At 45.1% G+C, this 16,704-nt stretch overlaps 1 protein-coding gene across 2 annotated transcripts; it reads right to left on the reverse strand.

Moving 5' to 3' along the window:
* Positions 1-446: 446 nt before the first annotated feature.
* LOC140853800 (DAR GTPase 3, chloroplastic-like) lies at positions 447-9,084 on the reverse strand. Of its 2 annotated transcripts, none has more exons than XM_073248805.1 (9): positions 8,905-9,084; positions 7,070-7,216; positions 6,798-6,914; positions 6,582-6,725; positions 6,407-6,493; positions 3,689-3,804; positions 3,323-3,504; positions 1,111-1,168; positions 447-1,015 (listed from the first exon to the last, which is right to left on the reverse strand). In XM_073248805.1, the coding sequence occupies exons 1-9, from the start codon at positions 9,013-9,015 to the stop codon at positions 892-894; spliced, it is 1,086 nt and encodes a 361-aa protein (XP_073104906.1). In that variant the 5' UTR covers positions 9,016-9,084; the 3' UTR covers positions 447-891. The 2 variants fall into 2 exon arrangements, with proteins under 2 accessions (XP_073104906.1, XP_073104943.1); XM_073248842.1 differs by having other exon boundaries at positions 7,070-7,229; positions 8,905-9,029.
* Positions 9,085-16,704: the final 7,620 nt, after the last annotated feature.

Here is a 16,704-nt window from a genome sequence, read left to right on the forward strand (position 1 = left end):
TACTCCAATGAACATCATGCTAGTGAGACATGTCACAGTTTCCAAAGGGAAATGTTAGCCACCAACTTTATACTACATTTACCTATTAAACATGTTTTGTCTGCCCAAGTTCCTGAAACCCTCCGACTTCGTGCACCGCTAGCTCCCATGCAGGCACCATGTCCTTCATGCAGGCATACTTGGGGATTGAGGAGGCTACATCAAGAGGTCACAAGAAAAGCACTCTCCAATTTCCCAGTTGTTTGCACCTTATTAGACATTTGGGCACATGAGAAGGCTGTGGAAAATCTCAGCCATTGCACATTTCTTGAATATGGTAGTTGGATGTCCTTCACACCCAGCCTTAATCTTCAGTAGGTTCTTTAACCTTTTACTGAAGGTTGAGAAAACTAAAATTAATAAATTGAGGATCCTACCAATCATCTAAAGCATTAGAGATGGTTGACTGTCTATAAAAATGTTCGCCAACAATATATACACTAACCATCAAATCAGCATTAGCAATAGCATTACTATCTCAAGCTATATCCTCTAGCCTTTATACTAATCATGCTAAAATCCCTGTTTGCTAAGATAAACATGGTTCCTCTTTAATGATGGATGATTTGACTATAAATACAAAAGATTTTGTTCAGATACTCTAAACATTTTTTAACAATCATGTACAAGCTGCTCTTTGCCTTTTTTTTTTTTTTTTCCTTTCCCTGAGAAGAACACACCGGCAACTTGTTTGAACATCATTACTATGTTCAGCCAATTCGATCTTTCTTGGTAGTCCAGGAGCTGCGTCCACCCCAGATGATCCAACCTCACCTTCCCTGCATTGTTCTGGGCCTTCTGGCACTGGAGGCTGCTCGATTAAGAATGGCGAAACGTCCAACTTCAACAGCTTCACCTAGGAGGCCTCTCTAGTGCAATCCAACCAAATTTCCCTTTCCTAAAGTCACTCAAGACACGGACAGCAGCCTGACTAACATCTCCATTAAACAAATGAAGGGCAAGTTTCTCTAGAAATCTGCAATCAATTATTAATGCGCAGAAGACTACTCAACATTTACTGGAAGCACCAAGTGTGTGCATAGATAAATCATGCAGCAAAGGGAAGCATACATTTTACCACAGTGACCTTCTGAATCAATTCTATAGCGCTTGCAGAGAGTATCTAAGCCTGTAGAAAACCAGTGAATCCAATTGGCAACTTCATACGATGAGATAAAATAGTAGCATTTTGCTTCTGGTTAAATGATAGAAATGGAACATAAAATTACAAAACATAAACATAAAATTATAAAAATTATACAAGTGGCTGATCTATTCTCAATGAAGTATCTCAGAGGATTGTGTGGATCAAGAGAATTGCTATAGTATACCAGTCAGTCTCCAAGTATTTGACAATAACAAGTCAGAACTGTTTGAATTGAACAAAATAATACATAGACAACACGACTATCATAATTTATAAATAGAAACATAGATTTTGTTCCAAAAACAATACTTGCATCATTGCATGGACATTTGTTGGTATATGAACAATGATATAGAACATACTAGGAAGAATTCTACCTATGTTGTAGTCCAACCCTCATTGTTTCTCTACAAAGAGGACATCTCTACCTCGTACTCCACTATACATGCATAGGTGCAACATGCTTGATTCTTTTTATTGACATGGCTAGGGAGTTCTAAATGTAGAACACATAAGCATGAATGATCAGGTTAACCTAAAAAGTCTAATTGGCACTTATTATTTTATCACCAAGAGAAGCTAAGTTCCGAACTTGTGAAACTTCATTTCAATATTAGATACAATCAAAAGTAATGAGCTTTTGGTAAGATTAAGTTGCAACTTGTATTAAACTTGGTGAAAACTTGAAGACCTACGAGAATTGAATCATTGATAGAAAAGGAAACAAAAGCTTAATGACAAAAAAACAAAGAATTTCCCCAGCATTTTGCTTTTAGAAACAAAGATTAGAACTGAGAGTGCAGATTAAGCATGGCAATCACTTGGCATCATACTGTAGTAAATGAGGACTACTTATCACCACTTCCTAATGGCAACTCCACTCAGGACCTTCTTGTTGACCTCAAGTGAATATGAGCATCAATGCCTGGCAAATATTGCAGCAATAATAAAAACCATGCCTAGAGATTTTTTTCTACCTCTCATGTTTACAGACAAGTAAAACAGCCAGCTGACTCTCCTGCAAGTTTTGGACTGAATGGGTTTGCTGATTTTGACTCTGTAGCAGCTCCACCACAGCAAACTAGAGATTTGGTTTTGGCAGATGTTTAGGGTACCGGTTTTCCAAGGCTTTAGTTATTTTCCTGTTCTTCTGGTTTCTTTTGTTCTCTATTCCATTTCTCTGGGGTCCAAGGACCCCACATTGTATCAAAAAAAAAATCATGCCTATGCATGACTGAAACCAAAGCTTTGAAAGAGACTAATCAGATTTTGAGGACATGTTTATGTAATGTTTCATGTCATCCATTTCTGATGGTGCAATGGAGCTTCCAGAATACAACTAGTTTGACCACCATCTCTGGTGGCATGTGTCAAAACAGGTTATTTAGGGTCTGCCCAAGTCTATTTTTGGTATATGCTGATCTTGAAGTACAAAAGGCTGTGGAAGAATTTCTTGATACAAGAAACTAGAAAACTAATCTAATTTAAAAAACAAAGCATAGCACATAGAAGCAAATTTTATGGAAATGTTGATGGAAGACTAAAAGTTCCATGCAGATATTTTTCGGCATCTTGGTTCTTTTATTGCAAATAATGGTAAGACAATATTTTTCGTCATCTTGGTTCCATGCAGATATTTTTCGTCACCTGTTGAATAATGAGATCATCAAAAACTAATGCAGACTTATATAGAAAACACCCCCTAATTTCTTCCCTTCGTTCTGCCCTCCTACAATCTCAATTTTGATCCACCTCTAGTTCAAAAGGTGTTGATCATAACATCACCTCTTAATTGGTCCAAAAGATCATGACCAACAAATACAGACTAGTAACTTAATTTCCCTACAATACAATTGAGCACCTAGCTTTCCTCGTACCATCAACTTTAGTGTGACTCAAGGCATAGGTAAATGACCTCCTGAGCATCTGATACTAAATTCAGGCAATTAGACATTGTGGTCCATGAAAAGTGTGGGTTCTCAACACTGATGGCCCACTATATACTTTTCACAGATAGAATTTGGAGTTAAATTCTGCACACAGGATTGTGTCTCTATTATGTGTGCATGTGCAGAGAGGCACTTATGGGATTTTGGAGAGTACTTAAATTGTAGCTTGTTAAGTTGAGAAACCAACCTACTGCTGGAAGCCTTGTCAACATTTGTACAAGAATGGCAGCCACATCAGGAGCATCGTATGATCTCTCCCCAATGTCATCACATATTGCAAGCTTGATTGCAGCTGCCTGATCACTTATTCGCATTGGTAATATGCCGGGGGAGTCCAACAACTCTAAATCTTTCCCAAAACGGACCCATCTGTTCAAAGATACGTGAGAGCAATAGTACTGAACCAAAAGCTTACAATTTATTTTCCATGAAGTTAAACATTAAAGATTTACAAAAGAACATAATGGAAATTGGTTTATACATGGTGGAATTTTATGATAATAATGCTTACTTCTCTAAGAGAGAAAAGAACAAGGTTCTAAGAGGAACTTACTTCAGTTCTCTTGTGACTCCTGGCCTAGGAGCTGCTGGACACATTCGCCGCCTCAATAAACGGTTAATTAGAGAAGATTTTCCTACATTTGGATATCCAACTATTCCAGCTCGGACCTGTAACAGAATAGAAAAATGGAATATAGATAATAGCATTGACAGAGCAGCTGCAATTCTAAAATTTGTGGTGAAACTGTCACAGTTTCAACGAATACATTATTAATAAGACATTTCATATATCCAGACCTGTCGCAGAATAAAAAAAGCATTCACATAATTGCTGTCCAGAACATATCATCCATTCCTGAATTGAAATACAAAATTTTAGGTAAAATGTCTTACAATTTCCATGAATATATCATTACTGCATTCACAAAGGGGCAAAAAACACCAAAAACTATTTTGGATGGTTGAGGACTAATAGAATCTTACAAATCTGAACTATTTCTTTCTGAATGCTGATATAATGTATTATTTAGAGAAAAGTGAGTGGTTCTTCTATAATAACAATTATAGTTCAACCCATTTAATGGATATAAAATGACCACTTCAACCATCAAGCTAGATGAAAATATTATTTGGCATGCTGAGAAAGAAAAGAGACAGTGTTGCTGATAGGGTTTTTCATGGTAAGAATAATGATGTACTGGAAAACTTCAACATGTATAACAACTACTACCAAAAACTCATCATCGATGACAGCCAACAGCTTTAATAGATAGCTGCCTTGGCTACATAGATTACCCTCCTATGCACCCACCTTAACATCTTGCATTATGTTTGAGTATAACAGGTAAGACCAATTTATAGATTTGTTAAGTTGATGCTTACCAGTGATTTAGTAAATCTTATTTAAGATGTTCTATCTCATTTGTTGGATGACAACTATTTTTTAGGTTTCTCCACCTGTTTGCAGCTTGCAGGCTTTTAAAACAGTGTTGACTGATTAAATTGAAGTGTCAAAAAAAAAAAGGAAGATATTCCAGACTTGACTATTAATTTTCACTGTACTTAATGAAACAATGACTCAGTTATTGCCCAAAAAAAACCACAGAATAAATATGATATAGACAGCTGGCTATCTAAACACAGAATTCAATATAGACTTGTGATGCTGACAAAGTTATGTAGCTGGTAGAAGCAACTATAGGCATCTCAACTTTACCAATCTTTGATCCTCCCCTTGATACTATCAATGAAATAGTTGAATGAGGAGGCTTGATCCTCAAAAGAATATGTGATATCATATTTCAAAAATTATCAACCATAACCTCTTGCCACACAACAAAGCAATCAACAATGATTGCTTCTTTTTATAAGCTCACAGTTATGATAATGATTACCTGATAATTTTTTCATTACACTGCCCAATAAATAGAATCTCACTGAGTGAAGCCAAACCACAAAAAAAATAAATAAAGAAAGAAAGAAAGAAAGAAAAGAATTAGATAAAAGGAAAAGTGTAGTGCAGGGAAGGGAGGAACCATGGCCTCCATCTCATCATCACAGGCAAAACTAAATATTTGACTTAAAATACACCAAAGAGCTCCAGAGCATGCAGTCATTGACTGTTCCTAACTAAAGGAATATAAGCATTATAGGAATTAGGAAGTCTTCAAGCTAGATATTTGTGATCCTACAATTCCATAATATTTCTCAAAAGCCCTACCAAATGTCTCTACCATTTATCATCGTAAAGAACTCAACACTTAGTGATTCCTCATAAAAGAAAACCATCTATAGATGCGGACAAACAAAGACATAAAAGGCTTATCATCCAATTAAAAATAGTGCTACTTTAAAATTATATCTTCCTTACCAAAAAGAAAGTGACTTTTCTGTAAGATATTTCTACTTAGCTTATAAATTGCATATCCAATCCATACTTCATTCCATCTGTTTGCCGTGATAACATTTCCTCTCCAACATCCATCTCAGAACTCCCTGATGCACTTGACATGACAAGGGTTCTTCAAACACAATCACCAACAACCGCATGACAACCCACAAGACATAATTTCTTTCATGAATTTCAAAATTTATATAGTTATAGTTTACAAATCATAAAAAGTTGATGTATGTATCACATATATTGTGAATTCAACTAGAATGATTGTTAGATGTAAGGGGTTACAGCTTATTATAACTGTACATATTAGTAATAGACCTATTAGTTAAGTATACCGACAAAGGCCTTCAACATTTGCTCGTATATAAACATGAGTTTCAGAATATGTAATCATCTTCATGAGTCCCTTCTGATAGTTTTGGTGAGCAATCCACATGAGCACACAATCGTTGCTCTCAAAACTAAGGACCCTAGCAATAGGAACAGCTAAAAACTCTGACTTGGCCTTTTGCATGCCTTTGTTGGGATGTCTAGGTGACAAGAACATCTGGTCATATTGTCTAGATAATTAACAAGACAAAATGGATTATCCAAGGAGTGGATTGCCAATGCTCTCTTCGGGTACTTGGTTCATATGGCAAGCCTTGAAACCATTTTTTATGTTCTAATCTGTACCTCGTGGTATTCTTTTTATTTGTTTTAGGTTTTGCTTGTCAACACCATTCATGGTATAAGAACACTAATTCAAATGCACAAGCATGCACACATGCGCATGTAGCCATTCAAAAATGCACATTCTGCATGAAAAATATTGGAACAATGAAGAAATATAAGAAAACATGTCCAATGAAGATTCAGAAAATTAATTACAGGACGAGGTAGGAGTCCCTTAGCTCTACGTTTCGTATTCACACCAGTGGCTAATAACTTTGCAAGCCTTCCGAGTTTCATGGTACCCTGCAATGGCACCAAATAACTAACAAATGACTGTGAAACCCCAAACAACCTACCATAAGTTGGTCGAGTATTTGGGGTTGGGAGATACCATTCCAAGCTGCCCATTGGCAAAAACAACTTTTATGCCCTGCCTTGAGAAGAAATTAGCCCATGCATTTCTGTCAGCAGCAGATATCATGTCTTCTCTATTCAAAACTAGAATTTTTTTCCGATTGCCAAGCCAGGAATCCATCTGCTCAGACAAAACACATTTAGTAACTATTTCTTCATGTTTGCTTTTCATGAAACAAATATAGAGCATCACCTGCGGATGGCTTGTAGCCATAGGAATCCTGGCATCACGAACTTCTACGACAACATCCATTAACTTTATTTGTTCTTTCAACTCTTTTTCTGCTTTTGCAATATGACCAGGATACCACTGCAGGGTGTCAAAGTTCAAAATCAAGAAAATTGAATGCTTAGCTATTGCAGAATATTACAAAATTCAATTCCAAGCCATAATTAACTACTGAATTTCATGTTCCAAAATATCCCATCATAGATCACTTCTGCAAAACCACACCTAATCTGTACCTGCACAGGACGTAATGACCTTGTCCAGTGATACACATCAGCATCCAAATTTTCCCAATCACCTTCTTCATGGAAGCTCTCATTCACATGTTTAGAAAGGTTGATTTTCTCTTTCTGGAACCAACGTAGTGATGTTCCACCAGCAACCTGCAACATTTCTCTTTAAAATTTCTAGCATTATTTATCCAGTATGCATATTATAAGAACTAAATCCCACGTTAATATTGTTAGTTGAGCATGAAATCTGAAAATAAGGGCAGTTAACAACTGAATTTTGCTGTACAAATGCAAGTCAGCAATTCAATGCCAGAGTTAATGTATGAAAGACCTGAACTGAATATTGAACATAAAGCCTATCACTAAATAAAATATTTTCAATACACAGTCGCCATAAGAAACAAACATTATAACTTCGATAAGAGGATGGTTTTGAGGCATGTACTTAGCAATTGGTGATTATCAATGGAGAAATCCTCTGAATGAAAAGCATGAAAGGAACTACAACAAAATGCTTGAACCATGCTCAGCAAAGAGATTGAGGGTAAGGTATTAATGTGAGCACAAAGGGCGAGGGGGTTAAGGAATCACCCACAGCAATTTCTGCAATCCAACATGAGAAAATCATTTTGCTCTTAAATCAAAAGCAAATACGTCATTATTTTGTATGTAAGGTTTCCCTTGTATATGAAGCCATATAACAACTCCTAAACCAGAAAGAATACTTATCAGAAACCTTTCGACCAATATTGTGCCAAGTAGGATTCTTAGTTCAACATGAAAACTAGTTAAAAAAAAAAGTAGGATTCTTAGTTCAACCTGACAACCAGTAAAATGTTTTCTCAATTCGATTGAGATTTTTTTCTAATCTGATACTGAAGAATAAAGCCTACCTTTTAGCATCATAATGACCAACCAACTGAAAAGTGAAACATAAAGTTCTGAGACCACTAGCTCAGTTTTAGACGACTCCTTATATGCCTCAAACATGCATGTATAGCTCAAGTCATGCCTCCAAAAATGTAGCAGATTTTGAGCTGGAAATTACCCATACGCACGGATATCTTATATCCAGTTGGTTTCCTGATTTGTGTTAGGCATAAAACATCCTTTCTCTATTTTTAGCACACTAAAACATGCCTATGCACAGTGCATTTTTCGTCAATGCAATCCTATTATAGAAAGCGACATCAAATAAAATTAAAAGTTAATCTGACTTGGATCATATTCAGAAAGCCTTTAGCTCCGAATCATATATTCAAGTTCTGTAATAACATAAAGAAACCAAACTGCTTTAACCATTTAAGCAAGCCTACAAGCAACTAAATGAACAAAATCACTGGCTAACACTTACAACCAGCACCACTTGCATTTGTCAGTATTACTTAGCCATAAAGCAGCGGTCTTTGAAAACACCAGTCAATTGGGTACATGAGAGGCTTGGGACTTCAAAGTATAGCAATCTTCTGATAATTTAACCGCCAAGTTGATTGCTTTCTGTAAAAACTCATAGTCCTATTGATCAAATGCAACCCCATGACCTCCTGACTGTAGATAATAATGAACAATTCCTCATCGAATAGATAAATTCAATGGTTTTTAACGACCATTCCTGTACCAATACTAAGCTCCAGTCCTGCGTTAATTACGTTTACGCTTTCCGGTCGAGCAAGAACAAGGTCTAACAAAAGTATTTAAATAGAAGCACAGAAGTAGCTCGCGAAAATAACCAAAAGAAAAAGGAAGGGAAGAATTTATAAGACGAACGGATTTCGAGAATTCGAGAGATGTCGGAAGAGGAAGCAAAAGAAACCCTAGAAATCTGGGCGGTCACTCACCGCGTTTGAGACGACAAGTCTGGGAGCCGCCGAACGGAGGGACGGGGTCTTGAAGCGCGGAGTTGGGGAGACGGAGGGCCGAGGGTGGGCCGGAAGGGCTAAAGAAGCCATGGGTGGTCTCACAGAGATAGGGAGAGAGAAGGAGAGGTGAGGCGGGGCTGGTTAATACGTAAAGGATGCCAGTTTTGGATGAATCTTGGACGTTGGATGATCCAGTTCTATTTCAACGTATCCTCCAACAACGTCCCTAACAAACGGCCATTTTCCCCCGACAAGTGATGAAAAATAAAATAAAATAAATAAATAAATAAATAAATAAATAAATATCCCTAGCCCTTAAATTATATTAATTTTTTTAAATCATCTGTAAATTATAAAAATCAAAATTTTAGTCTTCAAACTTTTTGAACCATTTTAATATTGCCTCACCCATTTTCGATGATTTTCTCGCACCGAAAAACCTATATAGCAGTTACTGATGCTTACGTAGCTCTATTCATTTGAACAGGTGGCATCGGCGTTGACTGCAGCCGATTTTTTTTTTTTCATTCTTCTTCTTCTCTCTGCCCTCGCCCCCCCCCCCACTAGCCCGCCCCTCCGATCCTCCTCTTCGGCATCTAGAGCTTCTACCCCACCTCAGCGCACCCTCGCCCGCTCCGATGCTGGTTGGTTGTGCGCTGGCACCCCCCCGATCCCACCCTGCCCTGCCCCCATGTGCCCCTACGGTTGAGGCTCGGGGGTGGCGATGGGAACCGCAAGCGCATACGGAGCTGGGGTGGAGGCCGAGGGCGAATGATTGGCCGTCGGTGCATTCCAGGACCTCTAGATCGGCCGTCCCTATTCTGTTGCTCCAAGCCTCCTATCTTGTTAAGTTTGTGGGGGAGGGGGTGCAGAACCCACCGGCGGTGATTGGGGGTGGGGCGAGGGGGCGATGCACAACCCACAAGCATCGGAGGGGGGTGGCGGTGGGAACTGCGGGGGCACACAGGGGCGGGGGCGGGGGGGGCACCAGCGCACAACCCACCAGCACCGAGGCGGGTGGAGGTGCAGTCGGAGGCGGTGAGGTAGACCTATCAACAGGTCGAGTTAGGGTTGGAACCTGGATATCCAGATCTGGATCTGATCTTAGTTACTGGTACCTGATCCAGATCCGAATATCCGACGGATCTGGCCTTGAAGTACTAGGCTTGGACCCTAATGGATCTCGGGTATCCGGACCCGATTTCGGGATCCGAAACTCCTCATCACAGGCGGCTCGGATGGCGGTAGAGACGATGCGAGGTAGAGGGAGGAGACACTGAGCGGTGGAGCCATGGAAGACAATGACGGAGGGGGAGCAGTGATCCGAATGGCGGCGGAGATGATGCGAGGCAAAGGGAGGGAGCACAGATCTCATGGGGGAGAGACGGCCCGGATCTTCTCCGTTCATAGCCTTAGTGCCAGGGTCCAGCCATCGGTGAACATGGGTGTTCACGACGAAGGGGGTCTTGGCCCCATGGTATAAATCAAATATGGGGATGAAGATGGTGCAATCGTAGCCTTGACGGAAGCGATCGGAGGATGGAGGCTAGGAGGTGGAGAGGATGTCGAGAGAGTGAGGGGTGGAGATGCAGATCTCGAGGAAATCAGTCTCAACCAGGACGGTAGAGAGGGAGCGCATGGTGAGGACGAGATGGGCAATGAGGTTGCGGTCGGCGGTGGCCATGACCTCATTGCCAATGGCGAGGAGGGGCGAGTTTAGGCATAACGAAAATGAGTTGGAGGAGGGAGTCGAGGGCTGGTGTTGGTGTTGGTGTCTGGCCATCGACGAGCGGATCTCACAGTGGAGAGGGAGAGGAGGGGAGGGAGAGGCACCAATGGGGTCCTCGGGGAGACTGAGAGAGAGGGAGAGAGGGAGATTGAGAGATAGAGAGAGGATCTGGGATGGGATATTAAATATTTTTAATATATATATTATATTATATTATCAGGTCACGGGTCTATCAAGTCTGGGTATTAAATATCCAGATCCTATCCGTTTATATTATGGTTTATCGGGTCTGGATAAATGGGTCCAATGCTAGTACCAGATTCGGACCCGTCAGGAAAATACCCGCGGGTCTCGGGCCAGGACCCGGCCCATTGACAGCTCTAGGGTGGGGCGAGGGTGCACCAGGGCGGGCGGGGGTGCGGCCGAAGGCGTCAGTCAGAAGGACGAAAAAGACTCATTATAGGAGTCTTTTTCGTTCTTTTTTTTTTTTTTTTGGAGGTGCTTTGCGATTCGTACGGAGTGCCAATCGAGCTTGATTATCCACATAAGCATCGGCTCAGGGTGAAAGAATTAAATCGGTGAGAGAAAGTCATCGAAAATCACTAGAAAGATAATATTAAAATAATTCAGAAAGTTCGAGGACTAAAATTCAGAATTTTATAGTATAGGGACTATTTAAAAAAATCCGATACAGTTTAAAGACTAGGGATATAATTTATCCAAAAAAAATTTTTTTTTAGTTAAAAAAGAGAGCAATAGATGTATTATTGAAAATGTAGCAAAAGTTTACACGAAGCCTGAAAATAAATAAATAAATATATAAAATAAAATAAAATTGAGCCGAATCAAAGCTTGGAGGCCTATAAACAAAAAAGAATCTACAAAAAGGAGTCTATAACACAACACGAGTAGATTGACAGCAGAAACCTGTAAGATGCAAGATGATGCTTAACACAAAAATGTAGTATTATTAACCATCGGCATTAGCTTTGTAGAACTTGAGGAGATCTGGTACAGATAATGTTGGGTATAAAGTACCCGCAGCCGAAATCCTCAGCAGAACGGCTCCGCCCGGACTCCTACGGGAGCCGGGCTCCTCCATCAACAGCGGAACGGCTCCGCCCGGACTCCTACGGGAGCCGGCCTCCTCCCTCGACAGCGGAACGGCTCCGTCCGGACTCCTACGGGAGCCGGGCTCCTCCCTCGACAGCAGAACGGCTCCGCCCGGACTCCTACGGGAGCCGGGCTCCTCCATCGACAGCAGAACGGCTCCACCTGGACTCCTACGGGAGTCGGGCTCCTCCATCCACAGCGGAACGGCTCCGCCCGGACTCCTACGGGAGCCGGGCTCCTCCCTCGACAGCGGAACGGCTCCGCCCGGACTCCTACGGGAGCCGGGCTCCTCCCTCGACAGCAGAACGGCTCCGCCCGGACTCCTACGGGAGCCGGGCTCCTCCATCAAGTGGGGGCGACAGCGCGCAGGGATCGAGGGGGCAATTTCGGCTGCGCACATCTCTCTCTGTGTACTTCCTTCGCTTGAAATTCAAACTCGAAAGTAGGGGGACTGGTGTTGGGTATAAAGTACCCGCAGCCAAAATCCTCAGCAGAACGGCTCCGCCCGGACTCCTACGGGAGCCGGGCTCCTCCCTCGACAGCAGAACGGCTCCACCCGGACTCCTACGGGAGCCGGGCTCCTCCATCAACAGCAGAACGGCTCCGCCCGGACTCCTACGGGAGCCGGGCTCCTCCATCAACAGCGGAACGGCTCCGCCCGGACTCCTACGGGAGCCGGGCTCCTCCCTCGACAGCAGAACGGCTCCGCCCGAACTCCTACGGGAGCCGGGCTCCTCCATCGACAGCAGAATAGCTCCTCCCGGACTCCTACGGGAGCCGGGCTCCTCCATCAACAGCGGAACGGCTCCGCCCGGACTCCTACGGGAGCCGGGCTCCTCCCTCGATAGCGGAACGGCTTCGCTCGGACTCCTACGAGAGCCGGGCTCCTCCCTCGACAGCAGAACGGCTCCGTCCGGACTCCTACGGGAGCCGGGCTCCTCCCTCGACAGTAGAACGGCTCCGCCCAGACTCCTACGGGAGCCGGGCTCCTCCATCGACAGCAGAATGGCTCCGCCCGGACTCCTACGGGAGCCGGGCTCCTCCCTCGACAGCTGAACGGCTCCGCCCGATCTCCTACGGGAGCCGGGCTCCTCCATCAACAGCGGAACGGCTCCGGCCGGACTCCTACGGGAGCCGGGCTCCTCCCTCGACAGCGGAACGGCTCCGCCCGGACTCCTACGGGAGCCGGGCTCCTCCCTCGACAGCAGAACGGCTCCGTCCGGACTCCTACGGGAGTCGGGCTCCTCCATCAACAGCGGAACGGCTCCGCCCGGACTCCTACGGGAGCCGGGCTCCTCCCTCGACAGTGGAACGGCTCCGCCCGGACTCCTACGGAAGCCGGGCTCCTCCATCGACAGCAGAACGGCTCTGCCCGGACTCCTACGGGAGCCGGGCTCCTCCATCAACAGCGGAACGGCTCCGCCCGGACTCCTACGGGAGCCGGGCTCCTCCCTCGGCAGCAGAACGGCTCCGCCCGGACTCCTACGGGAGCCGGGCTCCTCCATCAACAGCGGAACGGCTCCGCCCGGACTCCTGCGAGAGCCGGGCTCCGCCCTGAGTCTCCGACCTCAGTATCAGCTGCCGGAGCCGGACTCCACCCACGACCTCAACCGAAAGGAGAACTCCTCCCGGACTCCTTCAAAGGCCAATCTCCGACCACTGCCGAGCCTCAATCAACAGATCCGCGTCCCTTGGCAGATCACAATAACAACTATGATCCTGTTCCACTTTCTGTAGTGGATTCCGCGCGGCTCCATCACCCCCTGCGGCGGACCCATTACTCCCTGACAGGCTGTATCAACAGCCATGATTCTGCTCCGCTCCCTGCGGCAGGTGCTGCACGATCCCACTACTCGCTGACAGCTAACGGCAACGGACGCCGCTCCACCACCTGCAACGGGCCCTACGTGGCAGGCTATGACAATAGCCACGGGTCTACCCCACTACCTTTCGCAATCAATTCCTCTGACCCTGGGCGGCCCACTACCGGACGGTTACAAACGTCGCCATCAATCCGTTGCCTCCTCCGCCTATAAAAAGGGGGAATCCAGACACGTTATTCTTTAAGCTCATTCTTCCTTATCTCAAAACTCTACTAAATTTTCCGTTCGAGCACTCCATTCTTGTTGAGGCAGAAAACTGACTTGAGCGTCGGAGGGTCTTGCCGGAGCAACCCCACCTCTGGTTTAGACTTCCCTTGCAGGTCCCGGCGGCGACCGCGGCTTCCCCGACTCCAGCTTCTCCGGCGCAAGCGGATTTTTGCACCAACAAGGGTTATGCCGTTCGGCCTCAAGAACGCGGGCGCAACCTATCAACGACTGGTGAACAAAATCTTCAAGGAGCAGATCGGCCGAAATATGGAGGTTTATGTGGACGATATGCTCGTGAAAAGCAGGTCTTCCGAAAATCATGTCGCCGACCTCGAGAAAACCTTTGGCGCTCTTCGAAAGTATAGAATGAAACTGAACCCGACCAAATGCGCCTTTGGGGTAACCTCAGGAAAGTTCCTGGGCTTCATGGTGTCGGGGCGCGGGATCGAGGCCAATCCGGAGAAAATTTGCGCCATCCAAAATATGACTGTCCCAAGGTCGATCAAGGAGGTTCAATGCCTCACGGGAAGAGTCACGGCTTTTAATCGCTTTGTCGCGAGGTCGGCCGAACGATGTCTGCCCTTCTTTCAAACCCTCAAGCAGCCGAAGAACTTCTACTGGACCTCTGAATGCCAACAGGCATTCGAAGAATTAAAAAGCTACCTTAGCTCACCCCCACTGCTGGCGAAGCCCGAGCCCAAGGAGGAATTATTTTCATACCTGGCAGTCTCTCCCACAGCCCTTGCGGCCGTCCTTGTTAAAGAGGAAATGAAAGTCCAGCGATCGGTCTACTACATTAGCCGCGTATTGAGGGACGCCGAGACCAGGTATACTAAATTAGAAAAACTGACCTACGCCTTGTTGATTGCAGCTCGGAGACTCCGGCCTTACTTTCAAGGGCACACAGTGACGTTACTCACCGACCAACCGATCAAGGCGGTTTTGCACCGAGCTGATATCTCCGGGAGAATGGCGAAATGGGCAATCGAGCTCACAGAATTCGACATCAACTACAAACCTAGACCGGCAATAAAAGCCCAAGTATTGGCGGATTTCATAATAGAATGCACCATCCCCGAGGAGGCCGAACCTGAGCAAAACGAAATTGACGACCTGAGGACTCAACCGAACTCCCCCGACGAAGAAGCCAGTTCCTCCGACAGCTTTTGGACCCTCCATGTGGACGGATCTTCCAACATGGCAGGCGCGGGTGCAGGCCTGATCTTGACCGGCCCAGAGGGAGTCGTTGCGGAGTACGCTCTGCGTTTTGAATTCCCCGCAACAAACAATGGAGCGGAGTATGAAGCTCTGATCGCAGGATTGAGGATCGCCAGGGAGCTCGGAATAGGTCAACTCCGGGTGCACAGCGATTCCCAACTTGTGGTGGGGCAAGTCCGCGGGAGCTTTGAAGCGCGGGAGGACAGTATGGCCAAATATCTTGAGAAGGTGAAGGAGTTCATCCCCGCCTTTGGCAATTTCGACATCAGGCAAATTCCAAGGTCGGAGAACACCAGAGCCGATCTTCTCTCCAAACTGGCGACATCGGCTCCGACCGAATTGCCAAAAGGCGTCCTCTTTGAAGTTTTAAAACATCCGAGTACGGAAGAACCGCGACTCGTAATGGAGATCGACCACGAGCCCAGCTGGGTCGACCCGCTAATAACCTATCTTAGAGATGGGATTCTCCCCCAGGACGCGAAAGAAGCCCGAAAACTCCGAAATCAAGCCTCTCGGTACATCCTTTATGAGGGCAAATTGTACAAAAGATCGTACTCCTTGCCTCTCTTGAGATGCCTACGACCCTCAGAAGCTGACTACGCTTTATGGGAAGTACTTGAGGGAGCTTGCGGAAGCCACTTGGGTGCCAGGTCTCTATCCCACAAGCTACTCCGCCAAGGGTACTACTGGCCAACAATGCACCGTGATTCAATCGAATATGTCAAAAAGTGTGATCGATGCCAGAGATACGCCAACGTCCAGAGACAACCTGCTACCGAGCTTACACCCTTGAGTGCCCCATGGCCTTTTGCGCAGTGGGGGATGGATATTCTTGGCCCCTTTCCCATGGCGTCTGGCCAAAGAAAATTCCTCCTTGTAGCAATCGACTACTTCACCAAATGGGTCGAGGCCGAGCCACTAGCAAAAATCACAGAGGCGAAAGTGCAGGATTTCGTCTGGAGATCAATCGTATGCAGGTTCGGTTTGCCTAGAACCCTAATCACTGATAATGGACGGCAATTCGCGGGAGCCAGATTTGCTGAATTCTGTGAAGACCTAAATATCTCCCACAAATTCACATCAGTGGCCCATCCCCAGGCGAACGGCGAAGCCGAAGTAACAAACAGAACCCTTTTGCAGGGGATTAAGACCAGGCTCGAAAAAGCAAAAGAAACTTGGGCGGACGAACTTTATCATGTGCTATGGGCTTATCGGACCACCCAGAGGTTGCCTACAGGAGAGACTCCCTTTGCTTTAGCCTTTGGTACGGAAGCCGTCATCCCGATCGAGCTTAAACTCCCGTCGGCACGAGTCGTGGCATTCGACGAACCCCAAAACGCGCAAAGTCTCAGAGCCAACCTCGACCTACTGGAAGAAAGGCGGGAGATTGCTCAGGTTCGAATGGCAGCCTACAGACAGAAAGTTGCTCGATATTACAACGCCCGAGTCAAGAACAAGGCATTCAAAGCAGGGGATCTAGTGCTCCGGCGAGCTGCTGTCTCACAACCGCAGGGCCAGGGGAAGCTTGCCCCAAACTGGGAGGGACCTTATGAGGTCAAAGAAGTGGTCCGACCTGAAACTTATTATCTTAAGAAACTCGGAGGAGCCGACCTCCCGCGACCGTGGAGC

Source organism: Elaeis guineensis, chromosome 1, assembly GCF_000442705.2.
Source record: "Elaeis guineensis isolate ETL-2024a chromosome 1, EG11, whole genome shotgun sequence".
In the NCBI taxonomy this organism is placed as follows: domain Eukaryota; kingdom Viridiplantae; phylum Streptophyta; class Magnoliopsida; order Arecales; family Arecaceae; genus Elaeis; species Elaeis guineensis.

What these genes read in the sequence shown, in the direction of transcription:
- LOC140853800 (XM_073248805.1), bottom strand. Translation starts at nt 9,015, where the DNA reads ATGGCTTCTTTAGCCCTTCCGGCCCACCCTCGGCCCTCCGTCTCCCCA. An exon ending in GACTTGTCGTCTCAAACGCG is followed by an intron (nt 7,217 to 8,904) that starts GTGAGTGACCGC and finishes GAAATGTTGCAG; the next exon opens with GTTGCTGGTGGAACATCACT. An exon ending in TGGCTACAAGCCATCCGCAG is followed by an intron (nt 6,726 to 6,797) that starts GTGATGCTCTAT and finishes TTGTCTGAGCAG; the next exon opens with ATGGATTCCTGGCTTGGCAA.